At 35.8% G+C, this 17,508-nt stretch overlaps 1 protein-coding gene across 2 annotated transcripts in view; it reads left to right on the forward strand.

Moving 5' to 3' along the window:
* Positions 1 to 17,508, forward strand: part of TFPI (tissue factor pathway inhibitor) — an 86,978-nt gene that overhangs the window by 54,653 nt on the left and 14,817 nt on the right. For both annotated transcript variants that reach the window (XM_006067890.3, XM_006067889.3), the window contains exons 4-6: positions 9,996 to 10,040; positions 13,217 to 13,393; positions 14,471 to 14,566. In XM_006067890.3, coding sequence (XP_006067952.2) covers positions 9,996 to 10,040; positions 13,217 to 13,393; positions 14,471 to 14,566 — 318 coding nt within the window. The remainder of the gene's footprint in view (positions 1 to 9,995; positions 10,041 to 13,216; positions 13,394 to 14,470; positions 14,567 to 17,508) is intronic.

Below are 17,508 nucleotides of genomic sequence, written 5' to 3' on the forward strand. Positions count from 1 at the left end.
GACACGACTGAAGTGACTTAGCATAGCATAGATAGCCTATTAAAAAGCAGAGATGTTACTTTGCCAACAAAGTTCCGTCTAGTCAAGGCTATCGTTTTTCCTGTGGTCATGTATGGATGTGAGAGTTGGACTGTGAAGAAAGCTGAGAGCCAAGGAATTGATGCTTTTGAAGTGTGGTGTTGGAGAAGACTCTTGAGAGTCCCTTGAACTGCAAGGAGATCCAACCAGTCCATCCTAAATGAAATCAGTCCTGAATATTCATTGGAAGGACTGATATTGAAGCTGAAACTACAATACTTTGGCCACCTGATGCGAAGAGCTGACTCATTTGAGAAGACCCTGATGCTGGGAAAGATTGAGGGCAGGCAGAGAAGGGGACGACAGAGGTAAGATGGTTGGATGGCATCACCGACTCAGTGGACATGGGTTGGGTGAACTCCAGGAGTTGCTGATGGACAGAGAGCCCTGCATGCTGTGATTCACAGGGTCGCAAAGAGTTGGACACAACTGAGCGACTGAAATGAACTGAACTTCTGAACCATAGTTAAAAGAGGGAAGTACAAGCATAGCACACTAGTCTCCCTGGTGAAGGATGTGGAGATTGGAGACTGGTAAACTGATGTGGCTAGGTTCTGAGGGACAGTATGTGAAACAGAATGGACATACAAAGTGAAAAAGCTAAAAATTCTCGATAAGGGTCCCATTGAGTTTGTTGCTGAATAATAAAGCTGCACGTACTTGATGAAATTACATGAACTGAGAACGTAATTAAAGGGATTTGTAAGTGGAACACCTCCCAGAGCTCCCACAATTAAGAGAAATTTGGCATTTATTAGTACTGAAATGAAATTAGACCTAAAGTAAAAGCTACTTTACACTTGCCATAGTGAAGCTTAAACCAAGCCTTAAAAATTCATAATTAACTACTTGCCCAAAAAGCACGTCTTTAATTGTTGTGTTCTGTTGCTCATTTGTGTCCTACCCTTTGCGACCCTATAGACGGAAGCATGCCAGGCTTCCCTGTGTTTCACTGGCTCCTGGAACTTGCTCAAACTCTTTCCCATCAAGTCAGTGATGCCATCCAACCATCTCACCCTCTGTGGTCCCCTTCTCCTCCTGACTCAATTTTTCCCAGCATCAGCTTGTTTTCCAGTGAGTCAACTCTTCACATTGGGTGGCCAAAGTATTGGAGTTTCAGCTTCAGCATCAGTCCTTCCAATGAATATTCAGGGCTGATTTCCTTTAGGATGGACTGATTTGATAACCTTGCAGTCCAAGAGACTATCAAGAGTCTGCTGCTGTTGCTGCAACATCACAAATAAAAAGTATCAAGTCTTCAGCACTCAGCCTTCTTTATGGTCAAATTCTCACATCTGTATATGACTAATTAAAAAACCATATGGTTTTTTGACAATATGAACTTTTGTTGGCAAAGTAATGTCTCTGCTTTTTAATATTCTGTCTGGGTTTGTCATAGCTTTTCTTCCAAGCAGCAAGCGTCTTTTAATTTCATGGCAACAGTCATCTTCTGCAGTGATTTTGGAGCCCAAGAAAACAAAATCTGCCACTGTTTCCATTGTTTCCCCATCTATTTGCCACGATCTTAGTTTTTTGAATGTTGAGTCAGGTTTTTTCACTCCTCTTTCACCTTCATCACGAGGCTCTTTTAGTTCCCCTTCGCTTTCTACCATGAGTGTGGTGTCATCTGCATATCTGAGGTTATTGATATTTCTCCTAGCAATCTTGATCCCACCTTGTGCTTCATCCAGCCCAGCATTCCACATGATGCCCTCTGCATCTAAGTTAAATAAGCAGGATGACAATATACAGCCTTGATGTACTTCTTTCCCAATTTGCAACCAGCCCGTTGTTCGTGCCTGGTTCTAACTGTTGCTTCTTAATCTGCATACAGGTTTCTCAGGAGGCAGTTAAGGTGGTCTGGAATTCTCACCTTTTTAAGAATTTTCCACAGTTAGTTGTGATCCACACAAAGGGTTTAGCACAGTCAGTGAAGCAGAAGTAGATGTTTTTCTGGAATTTCCTTGCTTTTTTCTACTAATTTCCAACTAAATTTCCAACTAATGTTGGCAATTTGACCTCTGGTTCCTCTGCCTTTTCTAAATTCAGCTTTACATCTGGAAGTTCTTGGTTCAGTAGTATGGAAGCCTGGCTTGAAGGTTTTTGAGCATAACCTTGCTAGCATATGATGTGAGTGCAATCGGGCAGTAGTTTCAATATTGTTTGGTATTGCTCTTCTTTGGTATTGAACTGAAAACTGACCTTATCCAGTCCTGTGGCCACTGCTGAGTTTTCCAAATTTGCTGAGATATAGAGTGCATCACTTTAGCAGCATCATCTTTTGGGATTTGAAATAGCTCAGCTCAAATTCCATCACTTCTACTAACAGTGTTTGTAGTAATGCTTCCTCCTAAGGCCCACTTGACTTCACACTCCAGGACGTCTGGCAGATGAACGACCAGGTTATTGTGGCTATCCAGGTTATTAAGACCTTTTTTGTATAGCTCTTCTGTGTATTCTTTCCACCTCTTCTTAATTTCTTCTGCTCTGGTATGTCCATACCATTTCTGTCCTTTATAGTGCTCATCTTTACTTGAAATATTCCCTTGCTGTCTAATTTTCTTGAAGAGATCTCTTGTCTTTCCCGTTCTGTTGTTTCCTTCAATTTCTTTGCATTGTTCACGTAAGAAGGCTTTCTTATCTCTCCTTGCTATACTCTGGAACTCTGTATTTAGATGGGTATATCTTTCCTTTTCTCCTTTGCCTTTCTCTTCTCTCCTTTTCTCAGCTATTTTTAAGGCCTCCTCAGAAAACCATTTTGCCTTCTTGCATTTCTGTTTTCTTGGGGATGCTTTTGATCACCACTTCCTGTACAATGTTATGAACCTCCATCTATAGTTCTTCAGGCACTCTGTCTATCAGATATAATCCCTTGAATCTATTCATCACTTCCACTGTATAATCATAAGGGATTTGATTTAGGTCATACCTGAATGGCCTAGTGGTTTTCCCTACTTCCTTCCATTTGAACCTGAATTTTGCAATAAGGAGCTGATGATCTGAGCCACAGTCAGCTCCAGGTCTTGTTGTTACTGATTGTATAGAGCTTCTCCATCTTCGGCTGCAAAGAATATAAACAATCTACTTTCAGTATTGACCTTTTGGTGTGTCTATGTGCAGAGTAGCCTCTTGTGTTGTTGGAGGAGGGTGTTTGCTGTGACTGACAGTAAAATATTCTTTGATGGAAGAAAATAAAATCCAGCAGCCAACAGCATAATATTCAAAAATATCTATATTCCCCCCTTCCCAGAATACTAAGCATTCAAAGATGAAGCAAATTTGATCCATAATTAGGAAAAAAATACTCAGTTCTAACAGACAAAGATGACATTACTCAACAAGAAATTTAAAATAGCTCTTATAAATATGGTAAAGGATTTAAAGAAAACAGGAACATAACAAGGAGAAAAGTAGAATATATAAAAGTAAAGTAAATGCACTTTTTTGGTTTTGGAATGAAAATTGACCATTTCCAGTCCTGTGGCCACTGCTGAGTTTTCCAAATCTGATGACATATTGAGTGCATCGCTTTGACAGCATTATCTTTTAGGATTTTAAATAGCTCAGCTTGAATTCCATCACCTCTACTAACATTGTTTGTATTAATGCTTCCTAAGGCCCACTTGACTTCACACTCCAGGATGTCTGAAAAGTAAAATATATAAATAAGAAATCCAAGTCATAGTTCTCAGTCCAGTTGTCACTCAGTCATGTCCAACTCCTTGAAACCCCATGGACCGCAGCATGCCAGGCTTCCCTGTCCATCACCAACTTCCAGAGTTTACTCAAACTCATGCCCATTGAGTCGGTGATGCCATCCAACCATCTCATTCTGTCATCCCTTCTCCTCCCGACTTCAATCTTTCAAAGCATCAGGGTCTTTTCAAATGAGTCAGTTCTTCGCAGCAGGTGGCCAAAGTTTTGGAGTTTCAGCTTCAGCATCAGTCCTTCCAATGAGCACCCAGGACTGATCTCCTTTAGGATGGACTGGCTAGATATCTTTGCAGTCCAAGGGACCCTCAGGAGTCTTCTCCAACACCACAGTTCAAAAGCATCAGTTCTTTGGTGCTCAGCTTTCTTTATAATCCAACTCTCACAGCCATACATGACTACTGGAAAAACCATAGCTTTGACTATATGGAGATTTGCTGGCAAAGTAATGTCTCTGCTTTTTAATACGCTGTCTAGGTTTCAATGGTTTCCTAAATAAAACAAAATTTCATCTTCAAAGACTTGAAATATAAGACATAAATCATATTTCTTTTTTAACTTCTATCAATTGTTTCTCTGAAAATTGTCAGGTTCTATGGTTGAATTTCTGCAGTTGAGGTTCTACAGTTGAATTTCTTATGAGATAAGAATTTCACCAGATATACTTAAAGCACGTTAGATATTACAGAAGAAAAGATCAGTAAACTTGATGACAGAACAATAGTAACTTCAAGATGAAGCACACCGAGTGTGAAACCAGCAAGCAACAAACAATATTGCCCAGTAACCCATGAAGCAAAGTCAAGGAGCCCGTCAAAGTGTGTAATTGGAGTTCTGGCAGTTAGGACAGAAGATATGCAAACAAGAAATTGGCAAAGAATTATCCACATTTTTATGATATCCACATTTCATTTGATGAAAACTAACTTTCAGAACCAAGAGCCTTGACAAAATCAATAAAAGAATGAATACAAAGAAAAAGAAAGCCATGTCAATGAATCACATTGCTGAAAATTGTGGCTAAAAAGTAAATCATAAAAAAATAAAAATTGTACAATGCCGGAACAAAGACCAAGAGAACACCAATTTCTCATGAAGAAAAAGTTCACAAGAGAATAAAATGAAACATCTTTAAAGAGCTAAAGGAAAAAAATAAACTGCCAATTGGTAATTTAGATCTTCTAAAAATACCCTTATGATGGAGATAAATAATTTTTTCAGATTATCAATATTTGAGAAAATTCATTGCCAGCAGACTTGCACTGTGAGTAATTTTAGAGGATTTAGAACAAAAACAGGAGGGTGAACATATGAGATTATTGTTGTATGGTTCTGATACTACAGGTGAAAGTGGCATCAATTATTTGAAGTCAAATTGCCGTGAATTAAAGATGCATATTAAAAGTCCCAGAATAGTCACTAAAAATAAAACAAAGAGATATAGAAAACTGACCAATAGTGAAGGTAAAATTGTTATTAAAATATTCAACCAATTCTAAAAAATACCCAGAAATACAGGAACTGAATACAGATGTAAAGTAGAAAACAAAGACCTAAGCATTTTTATGCAAGCATAATGATAACTACATTAAATTCAATGGTATTATCACTCCAAGAAAAGGCTTATAGTAGACAATGTAAAAAAAAAATTAATCGTGAACTAACTACATGTTGTCTACAGGAAAGACATTTTATTTTTTTAATTAAATTTATTTCATTTAATTAGAGGCTATTTACTTTACAATATTGTATTGGTTTTGCCATACATCAACATGAATCCACCACGGGTGTACACGTGTTCCCAATCCTGAACCCCCCTCCCACCTCCCTCCCCATAAAAATGTGGACACAGAGGTTAAAAGTTAAAAGATGAAAAAAGATACACCTTGCAAGCACAGATCATAAGAATGATTAGTAGAAGTAAACTATACGACTAGGAATATTGGCAGGAGAAAGGGAAGATATTTTATAGGAATGAGGGTCAATTAATCAAAAAGTCATAACACTCACTGTCTATGTGTATGCTTCAACTGTAGAACCTGAAAACTTTCAAAGAAAAAATTGATAGAAGTTAAAGGAGAAATATGATTTATATCTTATATTTATATATGATATATGATTTATATCTATGAAGCTGAAATTTTGTTTTATTTGGGAGACCATTGAAAATTATGACTTGTAAATTGCCATGCCTGAGAATAAATTCAAGCCAAATATTTCAGAGAATAGGAATTATAAATGTGTTCAGTTTGATATGTATCCTCAGCTGTCCTTTTGCAGATAAAGGTGGTTTATCAGTTGTTTCCAAATATGTATAGTTTTGTGTGGTGTATTTACCAGTGTAATAATAGAGACATAGTAACAAAGTTAATAAGGTAGAAAAAGTTGAAACATAGTTTGCAAATGGTTTCTAGACACATGGCTTTCAAAATGTTTGTCTTTTGGTTTAGTTGCTTTTTTCCCATAGCCTGAACAAAACAGGGCTCCCCTAGTGACTCAGTGGTAAGAATCCACTTGCCAATACAGGAGACGTGGGTTCGATCCCTGGGTCAGAAAGATCCCCTAGAGAAGGAAATGGCATCCCACTCCAGGATTCTTATCTGGGAAATCCCATGGACAGAGGAGCCTGGTGGGCTACAATACAAAATAGTCAGATAAGACTTAGTGACTAAACAACAACAACTAAAACAACATTGAATTTGATCATTAGTTTTTTAAAAAATGTGTATAAAGTGTGGAAATTAAAAGAAATAGATGAAAGAGATCAAATTCCCATTTAACTTTTTAGCCTGTCCACCTCTGCAGCAGGGTTGACTGTTTACAATCAAATCATAGACTATAAATTCCTAAAACATCTTTAAAGGCTCTAGTAAGTATGCTGTTTATACTTATACCAGGGGGGTTTCCCTGGTAGCTCAGACGGTAAAGAATCCGCCTGCAATGCAGGAGATCTGGGTTCAGTCCCTGGGTTGGGAAGATCCACTGGAGGAAGGCATGGCAACCCTCTCTAATATTCTTGCTTGGAGAATCCCCATGGACAGAGGAGCCTGGTGGGCTAGAATCCATGGGGTCGCAAAGAGTCAGAAACGACTTAGCGACTAAGCACAGGTATGCTGTTTATATTAATTACTATTTTATTGGCTAGGCTAACTGTGACTTGTGGTTTTTCATGGGGATTTACATGGGAATTTTCTCCACAGGGAATTAAAGAGTATGTAAATACATTTTCCATTCTCTTAATTTTTAACTTTGTTATTTTATGTTTTATTCTTTGGAATAGTGAAGACCTACCTAGTAACAAGAATATTCTGCCCATAGCGTCTTTTCCTGTCTAGTTAGAAAATTTCTAGGCTGACTTCAACAAATAAGAAACATTATAAGTTAGTGTTCAGATTTTACCTTTCCCATTCCCAACAGAAAATAAAAAGATGAAGACAGAATAGGGCAAAAAATATATTTTTTATAGTTGTTAAAATGTATACAATAATTATAGCAGGCTTCCCTTGATAGCTCAGTTGGTAAAGAATCTGGCTGTAATGCAAGAGACCCCAGTTTGATTCCTGGGTCTGGAAGATCCACTGGAGAAGTGATAGTCTACCCACTCCAGTATTCATGGGCTTCCCTTGTGGCTCGGCTGGTAAAGAATCAGATAATTGTGAATTAATTTTAATATTCCTAATGAAAAGTTAAAATGTAAATTCATATATATTGGAATTCAAGGAATTACTAAAATAATTAGTAAAACATACTGCTATTACTTCTTACACCATCATTAATAAATGTTATGTTCTGTATACATCTAGGAAAAATATCTTTGATAATTAGCTGTAAACCTTATCTACGTTTTCAGGCTATAAGTGGCATAAAAATAAATAGTATGTTCATGGCTGTTCTCAGAATTCTTGAGGATAATTTAAATATACCTATAATATGAATGTGCTAAAACATATTATTTTAATTAGTTACACATATACCAGATGAATTACTCTGACTTAGGATGAAACCAGCGAGTAACATGTTCTCTTTTAATATTGCATGAACATTGAGATCAAGCATCTCTATGACTCTTGTAACACTCTATATTCTTTCCCTCCTTTCATAAATTAAAAATATGACACAATTGTTGCACATTATTTTTTTTTAATTTTATTTTATTTTTAAACTTTACATAACTGTATTAGTTTTGCCAAATGTCAAAATGAATCCACCACAGGTATACATGTGTTCCCCATCCTGAACCCTCCTCCCTCCTCCCTCCCCATTCCATCCCTCTGGGTCGTCCCAGTGCACCAGCCCCAAGCATCCAGTATCGTGCATCGAACCTGGACTGGCAACTCGTTTCATACATGGTATTTTACATGTTTCAATGCACATTATATTTTAATGTAAGCTTACTGTGACAATCCACTATCTAAAAACATTAACCAGAGGTTGGTTATTTACAATAAAAAAAATCAGATTTTAACATTTAAAATACAATTAGAATTTCACACACACACACACACACACACCTTTTTAAAAAAGAGTATTGAATAAAACATAGTAAAGCTCAGAAAAGAAATGAGCCACATCATCTTATCACTCATAGACATTTTACTCTCCAGAGAATAACCTGACTGATCACTGGCTGAAAGGGGTATTGAACCAACTCATACTCATATTCTCTGTCTCTGACCTCTTTTTCCCCCCGACCTTTTACGTCTCTGCTGGTGCTAAGTCACGTCAGTCGTGCCCGACTCTGTGCGACCCCATAGACTGCAGCCCACCAGACTCGCCCGTCCCTGGGATTCTCCAGGCAAGAACACTGGAGTGGGTTGCCATTTCCTTCTCCAGTGCATGAAAGTGAAAAGTGAAAGTGAAGTTGCTCAGTCGTGTCCGACCTCTGGTCTGCAGCCCACCAGGCTCCTCCGTCCATCTGGCCATCCAAATAGTGATAAACTGCCTTATCCAAAGTTTTTCTGTATAAAACAAATGATTATACAAAAAAAAAAAAAAAAAAAAAACCAGTTTCCTAATGTTTATATGAACAAATTAAAATTGTATATATCCATTTGAATTTCATTAGCTATTATTTAAATTAGAATTTAGATTCCATACTTGAAATACAGTCGGTTAAAGACAAATAGCATATTGAAAAGCAGAGACATTACTTTGCCAAAGGTCCGTCTAGTCAAGGCTACGGTTTTTCCAATGGTCATGTATGGATGTGAGAGTTGGACTGTGAAGAAGGCTGAGTGCAGAAGAATTGATGCTTCTGAACTGTGGTGTTGGAAAAGACTCTTGAGAGTCCCTTGGACTGCAAGGAGATCCAACCAGTCCATTCTAAAGGAGATCAGCCCCAGGTGTTCTTTGGAAGGAATGATGCTAAAGCTGAAACTCCAGTACTTTGGCCACCTCATGCGACGAGTTGACTCATTGGAAAAGACTCTGATGCTGGGAGGGATTGGGGGCAGGAGGAAAAGGGGACGACAGAGAATGAGATGGCTGGATGGCATCCCCGACTCGATGGAAGTGAGTGTGAGTGAACTCCGGGAGTTGGTGATGGACAAGGGAGGCCTGGAGTGCTGCGATTCATGGGGTCGCAAAGAGTCGGACACGACCGAGCGACTGAACTGAACTCAAAGACAAATAGCAGTGGAGTAATTCCAATTATTCTATGAGATTAAACCAAAAATGACATCACAGGTATCTTTTGCTTCATTACTCCTCTGTATTTGGAAATAATAATGAAACTTGTAATTGGATTAAGATAATTGGCAGGAGAAGGAATCAGGAAAGGAGGTAATTCTGGTTCCTTTCACCTCTACTCCCATTCCTCTGTAGAAATGAACTGTTTCTACAGGCCAAGTAGGCTGTTTGAATTACTTTCATATTTCACATTATTTTAATAAAGATATATTTTAACCATAGATATTTTGAATAGCAAACTTAGTTCACCATGAATTATTATTTTTGTAAATGGGTTAGAATGTTTTAAAATAGTTTTTGAGACATTATTATATTAAAATATAGGTGACTTCATGGTTATACTGTAATAATTTAACTAATTTAATATCTAGAGAAAATAAAAGGAAATTTATTCATTGACATTCTGTATAAGAATAATTTTAATAGTAATAAATACGTCATCCTAGTTGATAAATGGAAAGTCATAACATTATATAATAAATTGTGGTAATTGATACACATATATTGTTTTCTTGCAGATTATCCAAAGTACACGAGAAAGACGAAAACAACACTGCAAAAAGGTGAATGTTCATTTGTGTGCTCATTAGTATCATTTACATAAGGTACTTGGAAATTCAATTCTCAGCTTTCTCTGATAAGAGATTCATCATAAATCCACGTGATTTTTGCAATGGAGTTTTTGTTCAGTGGATATAATAAAAAAAGGAGAAAGAATATGCATGATAGTTCATAAGGGAAGACTTCAGCTCTGTGTTTACTCATTCTCATGCGGTGTGACGTCTGGTATGAGATCAGTAACAATCCAGAGCCAGGCACCTGCTATTCTAACATCTCCCAAATAGTGATTTAGATGTTGCTGTTCCTTCTTTAGTTCTCAGATGTCTAATCCTTTGATAACCTCAGCGCTGTGTGGCTCTAGCAAGTTTTATTCAGTATTCTCCTGAGTGGATATGCCTTTGAGTTGTCAAAATCTACATGCAAAAATATGTGGAGATATTTAACAATAAATAATTGCTTCTGTCAACATTATTTAGTGTTTACATATTTTTAATTTGGGGATTTAAATAATTTTACCTACAGTTTTTAACTAAAAATAATTACATTTTGGTGAATATGTTGTAACAAGAAAGACATGCTTCTTTTTAATAAAGGTCTAGAAAATGACTTTGCTCAATTACCATTCACAGCATTTACACAGGAATGAGAAAACATTGAACAAAAAGATGAAATTATTTAATTCATGACACGACAATGAAAGAAAGTGAGCCACCAGGGAAGCCCTAAGACATGAAAGAGCTACACAATTCAAAGCGAATTTTAGTTTTACTGACTTTGACTTAATTATGTGAGAAAGAGCTAAAGATTATACAACTCATTGATAAGCTTAAGACAGTTTATGGTCCAGGATTACAATCAAAAGTTATAAAATAAATTCAGCAACAAAGTTTGTACAACCAACATAAATAAATGTATTTATTTACAAGTTGTAAAATAACTTTCTATAAATATTGAATTAATTTTTGCAAAAGTGTTCACTACCTCAATTAAATGAAATTCTTCCTATCTGTAATATCATATTTATAACTAGGCTTTTTTGTCAATCAAGTAAGAGATGATATCTTTAATATTTAAATGTTAGGATTTTTTTTCAAAAATGTAGATTTAGGAAAAAATTATATGCAGGGAAAAGTTACTAGAAAATTATGCTACTTAATTTATATTTAATGATTCAGAATTCATTCTATTTTGATACTACATATGAAAGAGAATAAAGCTATCAATTCTATTCATGTTTAAAAATGGTGAGATGCTGAAATTAATCAATAATGAAGACCTTTAAACATACTGATTAGAAGTTAACTTTGTTATATGCCTCTTAACGTCACCATCAGAACAGTTACAGAGGCAATGGAGATTCTCTACAACCCCCCTTGTTTGCTTCAGACAGTTATCAAGTTTGCAGCTTGGAACAAAAGTTAGGAGTGAGAATCATGTGGCTTATGGAAGTTGGTATATAGTTTAAAGCTTGAATTCTAGGTTTTAACTGAGCATCAATTTAGAGCAACAACTGTATATACAGATTCAATACAAATATTAAAACTTTATTTATCTGAGGAATCCTGGAATGAATTTCTTAATTTTTAATCATAAATATTTTAAGCTGTAGGCCTAAGCAGAATAATTTTACAAGTATGCAATATCAATTCCTAAAATAAATTTCTGTCCTACAATGGGGTCTCATATAAATGATAGCAACTTCCAGTTGTATAATTCCTAAATTACATTACTGGATAATTTATTACCATTTTCTCATCTTTATAGTCAATATTTTTTTACCTACTCCCTTTTGTTAAGCATAGAATTCTTGTATTGTTTGTTAATAAGATTTAAAGTTTTATAACTACATACTAAGACCTAAACAAATCAACTTAGTGATCAAATGTATTTTTCTTTCTCTTATAGTATATTAAAAAAATTTAAGGAAGTAGGATTTTTCCTTATTTCATATATCATACTTAACCACAAATTGTTACCATGGAAATAATAGTAACAGTCACCTTAAGAAACAAGAAGCAGTAAACAGTGAACAAAATAATTTTCAAATTGGTACTTTGAGAAGTCATAGAAATAGATACTTTATATTAAAATAGTATGTTTTACTTAATAAAATAATTTTTTCATGCAGATTGATTTTTCTACTGTTGCAGAAATCATTAACATTATTAAATACATGTTCTTTTTAAAATAAACACTCATGAATTTTGTTTCCTTGAGATGGATACAACATGCTTTAAGATATGAAAAGATTGTGAAGTTCATTTTTGCCTCTATGGGCAGCAGCAGAGAGGGCATAAAATGGGGAAGCTGGAGCTTTTCCCTAAAACTTCAAGCACAATATATCTTGCAATCATAATAATTTTGAAAATAATTTGAAGCTCTTCTTTCTGAGTATGCATGTAAACAAGGCTTGTAATGTAAACCACAGTGGCACAACTTTTCCGACAGGTGTGTTTAGCCTGGATTGGAGCACTATCAAAGATTGGGCATTAGGCTTTCTCAAAACCTCTCCAATCCCTGAACGTGTATTTCCTTTCTGCCTCTGCACTATTGGAGTCATTCCAATGCCTGGAAGAAAAATAAGAGACACAGTGGTGGAGGATGTCATACCTAATACATATATTAATTTCAGCATAAGAATTTAGGAGTGTCTAAGTATAGCCGTGAAAGCCTCCACCCCGCCTCAAAACTTCTCTGTTTATAAAAATTGAAGCCATTCATAATGAAGCAGCCCAGTATACTTTAAAATTAGATTACACATCTGAAAATTATGAAATTTGTGGATCTTTCCTAAATGTAGATGCACATAAGGTTAACAAAGATAAATAAATCAAATTTTTGCCATAATACTTTACACTTCCAAACCAAGGGTAATCAAACCCCAATATCTTTTATTCTCTCAATATATGAAAAAGTTGATAGTTAATGTGCTAACTATGAGAAATTTAGAACTTGAAATTCCAATAGACTTAATGTATGATAGTTGTACATACAAGGTTCTAAATGTCAAAGTGGATAAAATACAGTTACGGATAATGTTATATTTTACCTTTCATCTTTATCTTTTCATATGTACTCCTTAAATAACTTCAACTTAACCAGTTGTTTATATTTTTAATTAACATAATTAAATTACTCAAAAAAGAATACTACTTTCTTATGTTTTAATAATTTCTAGAAAAGCCAGATTTCTGCTTTTTGGAAGAAGATACTGGAATCTGTCGCGGTTATATCATTAGGTATTTTTATAACAATCAATCAAAGCAGTGTGAACGTTTCGCATATGGTGGGTGCCTCGGGAATCTCAACAACTTTGAATCACTAGAAGAATGCAAGAACACCTGTGAAGACACATGTATGTTTATTTCTCATCTCCTTTTACTTCATTTTATAGGCATTCTTTTTAAAATAAGACATCTTAAAGGGTGTTCAGGTTTACCCAGATTTTGCTGCAGCCATGCAAGTGAAGATCCCTTGTATTCACTCTAAATCTGATATAAATTAGTCACTATCTTAATTTTTTTTAAGAAATAGAGAATTAACAAATTTATGTGTGCTAAATTCTTTGTCGTGTCCAATTCTTTGTGACCCTATGAACTGGGTTCATGAAAACCCCAGGCTCCTCTGTCTGTGGGGAGTGGGTTGCCATGCCCTCCTCCAGAGGATCTTCCCAACCAGGGGTCAAACCCGTGTCTCTTACGTCTACTGCATTGGCAGGTGGGTTCTTTACCAGTAGCGCCACCTGGGAAGCCCTAAGAAATTTATAGTGGAAATTATTTTCATTGAAAAAAAATTTGTAGGTTAGATTATTTAATTTTCCTTTCTGAGAATACTGTAGTAAAATTTAGGCACAAGAGTAGGACTGCTAAAATCCCTTAGGTTTATAACAATTTGAGGGAAAATGGTTCTTTGGAAACTACCACTGAAGATCAGTTTTATCTAGCTGTAAAATTAAATAAAGGAGTGGCTTAAACATTAACTGTTACCCCCGTTTGTTTTGACAAAGACCATCAAAGATACTCATGGAAATATTATAAGATATATGTATAGATAGGTTTAAAGATTCACCACTGTTCACCACTTCCCAGGTGGCTCTGGGTAAGAATCCAGTTGCCAATGCAGGAGATGCAGGAGACTCAGGTTTAATCCCTGGGTCAGGAAGATCCCCTGAAAAAGGAAATGGCAACCCACTCCAGTATCTTTGCCTGGAAAAATCCCATGGGCAGAGGAGCCTGGCAGACTACAGTTCATAGGGTCTCAAAAGTCAGATGTGACTGAGCGAATGAGCATGCGGCACAATTTAACAAAACAATGTAAATAAAATTTCTAGACATTTACTTTTCTAAACACAACTTCTGTGCTTTGTTTTATGTGTACAGTTATGAGCTTGTGACAATATCTTCTATTTTAATTGGCTATATATGTTTTCCAGTGAATGATTTCCAGGTAGATGATCATAAAATCCAGGATAAAGCTATGAATAATGCCTCCTTGACTCCCCAGCCTAGCAAGGAACCCAGCTTCTTTGGTAAGACTCTGTTTTAATTACTGCCAGAAAAATATTATCATGGTAACAATAGAAGAATGTGTATGAGAACTATGTTTTTTAGAAAATTATACCTCTTGTTCTTTAATAATAGATCTGATGAAATACTGAGTATTTCAGTATTTATTTCAGTATTTATACTGAATATTTCAGTATTTGTATCAGTACTATTATTTCAGAAATAATAGTAGATGAAATACTGAGATTGAAAACTGCTTAAGATCTTTAGTCCCAGAAAAATGATAATTTTCCTAATCTATTTTAAAGTATGCTTTGAAGTAGGTTTTTGATTACATATCACCTGAAAACTTTTACATGATACTTAACTCTATGCTAAATTTATCTTGTAACATAATAGCTAGGGGTTATCAGCTTCAGTGCCTAATTGTAAATGTTTGCGATGGCAGCCTAGAATGGTCTTAAATTGAGCCTAGCGTTGGCCTAGGTCTCTGGTGTCAGTCACAGGAGAGATTAGGAATTTGGTGACTAACCATCCCTAAGGTTAAGTCACTCCGAGGGACTTTTCTTTTGGAGGTATGCAGAACTCTTTTTCTGGACTCTATCCTGTCAACATATTTGTAGAATTTAAAGAAACATACAGGAAATATGCCCGCAAAAATGCAGAACTGTGAAAATTCTGGGAAACATAACCAGACACAACAAATATCTAGACAGAAACCACCTGAAAAGTTGGAAGTTAATGGGACGAATGTAAGGTCCTTACTAAATTTAAAAAGTCACATGTGCTCTTTCAGAAATTGAAGATTTTGCTTAGAAGCAGTCCATATAAAATTGCTAAATGTAAAGTTTGCATTGTTCAAAGAGTTCTGTGACATTAAAATTGCAACTTTAAGGTGAAAAGAGACATACTGTCTCCACCCCAGTCATGTGTCAGAAACAGATGGGGTTCCGAATGTCTTTGAACATCTTTCTTTACAAAAAACAAATAAGCAAGCAAAACTTCTGCTCAGATGGATTTAAGAGACTGTAATACTGACTGATTTGTCTAGAATGAGGAATATAGACCTACATTGACCTGATTGTGTCTATGGGCTTGTTTCAGCCCTGAAGGCAATACATTAGAAGTCCCCACACTGTGACTTAGAAGGACTGGAAAGAGTAAGATGTGAGACCTAAGAGAGAACGTTACGTATGCTCTTGGTGCTTGAAACACTGTCCTGTGAAAGGAGAACTAAATTCTGTACGTGCCTCACTCAGCCCTCTCTATTTCAGTCTTCCCTATTCACACACCGGGCCGTGGTTCTTTATCTCCCTCAACCCAGCCAAAGAATCAGGTTTATTGAATGAAATCTAAAGCACAGATCTCTTTCTATAAAAGTGTTTCTTTTTAATGTGAGGTCTTCAAAAATGGATGAGTGCTTCAGGGACTAAAGTCCCCAAATTGTAGGCACTGACGCAGTGTTCCAGTAGCACCTGAGATGTCATAGGAAAGGAAAGGAAAGTGAAGTCGCTCAGTCGTGTCCGACTCTTTGCGACCCTGTGGACTGTAGCCCACCAGGCTCCTCCATCCATGGGATTCTCCAGGCAAGAATACTGGAGTGGGTTGCCATTTCCTTCTCCAGGGGATCTTCCCGACCCAGGGATCAAACCCAGGTCTCCTGCATTGCAGGCAGACACTTTAACCTCTGAGCCACGAGGGAAGCTCTTGAGATGTCATAAAGGGTATGCAAAATTTCAGAGGGAATTAAACCCTATGGTATATTCAAAATGCTTTCAGGTCCTTAGATTTTATAATTAGAGCAGTGAGTTCAATACCAAATGAAAAGAGTCTCATTTTTAAATACTACTTTGTAATAATGATAATCCTAAGTATCTTTGTACTTCTAATTTTTTATCTGTGAAATTACTTAGAAGTACAAAGATACTTAGGATTATCATTATTACACATTGTTTCTTTGTGTCCTTCCAGCCCTGTGTCTTTCAGTGACATTTTATTTTATCCAATTAAATATCCCATGTTGAAAAACACGCTAACTCTTATTGCTGTGAAAGATGTGAAAGTTAACAACAAATATATTATTGAATGTAAAGATACGTGTGATAAATATATCTACATGTGAAATTAGTTTTAATATGTTTCAATTATTTTTGTTTGGGTTGCTTTACTAATTCAAATAGAGATCATTAGTTATTTACCATTAAAGTGAATAGAGTAGGTTAGGAGATGGCTTTGCCTTGGAGTATAATACTTGATTTTTAGCAGGCATACTAGAAAAACAGAAAGGGGAAAATACAGAAAAATGTGAGAAAATAATGTTTTAAATACTGTCTACTAAATGTCCTCCCTAAGTTTTTATGTAGATGCACATTAAAAAGTATATTAAACAAATTAATAGTTTTAAAAGCATATCATTAACTAAGGAAGCAGTAACATTCACACCATAAATTTATTTTTTTTTTCACACCATAAATTTAAAGGGAAACAATGTTAAGAGATTTTTTTAATTTCAAATAATAGACATTTAATTTCAAATAATAGACATTTGAGGGATAGTTCTTTCATAGTAACTGCATTTAAAATTAGGGCACATGGTCTCTCTTTTTGTTTAAAGAACTATTTTATTTTTGGGGGGTTTGTATTTGCTTCAAAATCTAAATTCCTCTAGCTATTTTGACCCCTAACCCTCTTTTCCTGGGAGCATTCTCTTATTCTTTTGTTTTGCAGCATTCCTAATTTAAAACATGAAACAATGTTGCAATAACTTCTCTCCCGTGGCTTAAACATGTAAAGGATGACAATGAAGCTCTGCCTCTAATCATCCTAAAACCTACTTGATCCCATATCTGCTCCATCTAAGATGAGGCAGGTGGAGATGCAGCTGTTCCTTTCCATCATCTAAGACCTAGATGATCCCTCCTCCAGCAGCAGACTGTAGGAAGACAATTGTGCCCCCACCCTTCCA

This window comes from Bubalus bubalis, chromosome 2, assembly GCF_019923935.1.
Source record: "Bubalus bubalis isolate 160015118507 breed Murrah chromosome 2, NDDB_SH_1, whole genome shotgun sequence".
NCBI lineage: Eukaryota > Metazoa > Chordata > Mammalia > Artiodactyla > Bovidae > Bubalus > Bubalus bubalis.